General features: G+C 57.1%; 1 protein-coding gene across 1 annotated transcript in view; it reads right to left on the minus strand.

The window, feature by feature from the left end:
* The window catches only part of EZR (ezrin), a 21526-nt gene that overhangs the window by 14352 nt on the left and 4914 nt on the right, over positions 1–2260 (minus strand). Inside the window, exons 4-5 of the mRNA XM_006757712.2 lie at positions 1688–1771; positions 521–667 (exon numbers count right to left, since the gene is read on the minus strand). Coding sequence (XP_006757775.1) covers positions 521–667; positions 1688–1771 — 231 coding nt within the window. The remainder of the gene's footprint in view (positions 1–520; positions 668–1687; positions 1772–2260) is intronic.

Below are 2260 nucleotides of genomic sequence, written 5' to 3' on the forward strand. Positions count from 1 at the left end.
AAGTCAGGGGAGCCGCTCCTTGAGAACCCTCACCTGGCCTGCTCCATGCCCAACAGACCACTCACCTCCTGGGTGGCAGAGGACCTGGTGGGCTGTGTACATAAAGGCTATTGTTTACAGGTCTTAGGGTCCCCAGCAGCCTCACAAATGCCCCAGTTGGATTAGCACAAACCTCCAAGCTGCCGGGCTGCCTGTGGGGAGCTCTGGGTGGGCCAGCACCCCAGGCGGGGAGCGCCTGGGTGGGAGTGGGGGTGAGGTCACAGACCTCCATGGTCTCGCTGCGGGACCCTCTGCACATGCAACACATGACGGTAAAAAGGTCGCAGAGACAGGAGAGAAGTGACGCACACTCCAGGCGCCGTCACAGTCACAGCCGCAAGCCCTCGAAGACCCACAGCCCCCGGGCCAGTCGGCTGCCCGTAACCGCTTCAGACGCGGCCCGCAGTCGTAATCCCCATGCTCGCCATGGCCTCCAGGCCCATGCCCCACCAACTAAAGCTCAGTACGAAGTTCAACTCACTTATCATCTTTCTCGTAAATATTGAGTCCCAGGGCATCCACTCCAAGCCACAGGTCTGTTCCTTTCTTATTTTTTATCTCAAAATAGTTGATCCCGTACATTTCCAGGTCCTGGGCGATCTTCAAGTACTCCAGCATGGCGCTGTCTCTATTGGGGGGACAGACATGCATCATGGTCAGTGGGGATGTCCTGGGCGGCCTGAGGTGCAGGCAGGTCCGTGGACGGCCAACAGCCACGCGCTCCGGGGGCTGTCCCGCTGCCGCCCACACGGTGCCCAGGCGGCCCCGATCTGACCACTGGCATCGCTCACATCGAGGGAACTGGACTGGCTCACACTGGCTTCTCTGGACACAGACTCTCCTGTTCCATTCATTGCAGAATCCCACTTCTCTGCCTGCGGGCCTTCAGGGGCTCCCACCATTTGCCTCACTAGCAGCCACGGCTTAGGCTTCGAGCTATTTCCCTCCAAGGAAGCAGCGTGGCTGGGACAGGAAGCTCTAAGGAGTGGTTCTCAACCTGTGTCTTTGTTACGGGTGGGGCCACAACAATAGTAACAAAGAAACGGAATTTCTGGAGGATGAGGCCCAGAAATCAGGATTTAAAAAAGAAACCCAGGTGGTTCTAATGTGCAGCCAAGGTGAGAACCGCTGCCCTAAGGACACGTGTCTGCGAAGCTCAAACTCTAAAAGGCCTCTGAGTCTGGGACCACGCGGCCATGCCCGAGGCGAGGATTCAGGGACAGCAGAGACTGGCCATTTCCCACGCTTAACAGCAAGTGTTTCTGGCTTGGGATCAGCTGTCTGCACGTACTTTTGAAGGCAGTTGCCTCACGGACAATGAAGAACCTGGCCCCTCTGTGACCGAGGAAGACAAGCCTGATGCTTAGGAGCAGTGCCCCGCCCCCTCGACTAACGGGACGTTTTAGGAGAGAGGGAGGGGGAGAGGGGGAGAGAGAGAGAGAGAGAGAGAGAGAGAGAGAGAGAGAGTGTGTGTGTGTGTGTGTGTGTTTGGGGCTTGAAGGCTTCCACTAACCTGCCTCTGCCTCTGCCCCCAGGCGGGAACACCTGGCTGTTAGGAAACCTCACTGTAGCTGGCTGGTCACCTTCCCTGGGACGGCCCTCGCAGGCACAGGCAGACAACAGGCCGCAGGCCGCCCGCCACACTCACTTGAGCATCCCGCGGTGCTCCGCATGCCACACCTGGATCCGGTCCTCCCACTGGTCCCTGGTGAGCTTGTGCTGGTCCATGACTCTGGTGGCAGAGGAAGAAGGCACAACAGCGTCACCCCAAAGGGCAGGGCTGAGAGGTGAGTGACAGACTGTCCCCTCATGCAAACCTTCACTTTTTCTTTAAATAAAATCACCACGAAGTGCGTTTGTTTCTACTTCCTAATGTGCAATTCTACTTAGGACGAACTAAAATCTGATGATTTAGACTCGAAAGAGACAAACTCAGTCCTGCTGGGAAAAACATAAAGGACGTTTTATTTTAAGAAGCGTTTCTGCCCAAAGGGGTCATTTATTTGATCATTAGTGACTAACAACAGATTTATCGGGGGCCAAACTACTATACACCAGGAGCGGTGAGGCAGCCAGGCCATGACAACGTGATTACTTTGTAACGCCCTCGAGTAACACGCCGCCGACAGCCATGAGGACGTCCCCTCCCCGCTGCTGCTCCGCCCCCACGTCCAGGCGGATCACTGGGCCTCAGGGCGCCGCGTGCGAGGCCCGCGCCTGG

The sequence above is a fragment of the Myotis davidii genome, unplaced genomic scaffold, assembly GCF_000327345.1.
Source record: "Myotis davidii unplaced genomic scaffold, ASM32734v1 scaffold1494, whole genome shotgun sequence".
In the NCBI taxonomy this organism is placed as follows: domain Eukaryota; kingdom Metazoa; phylum Chordata; class Mammalia; order Chiroptera; family Vespertilionidae; genus Myotis; species Myotis davidii.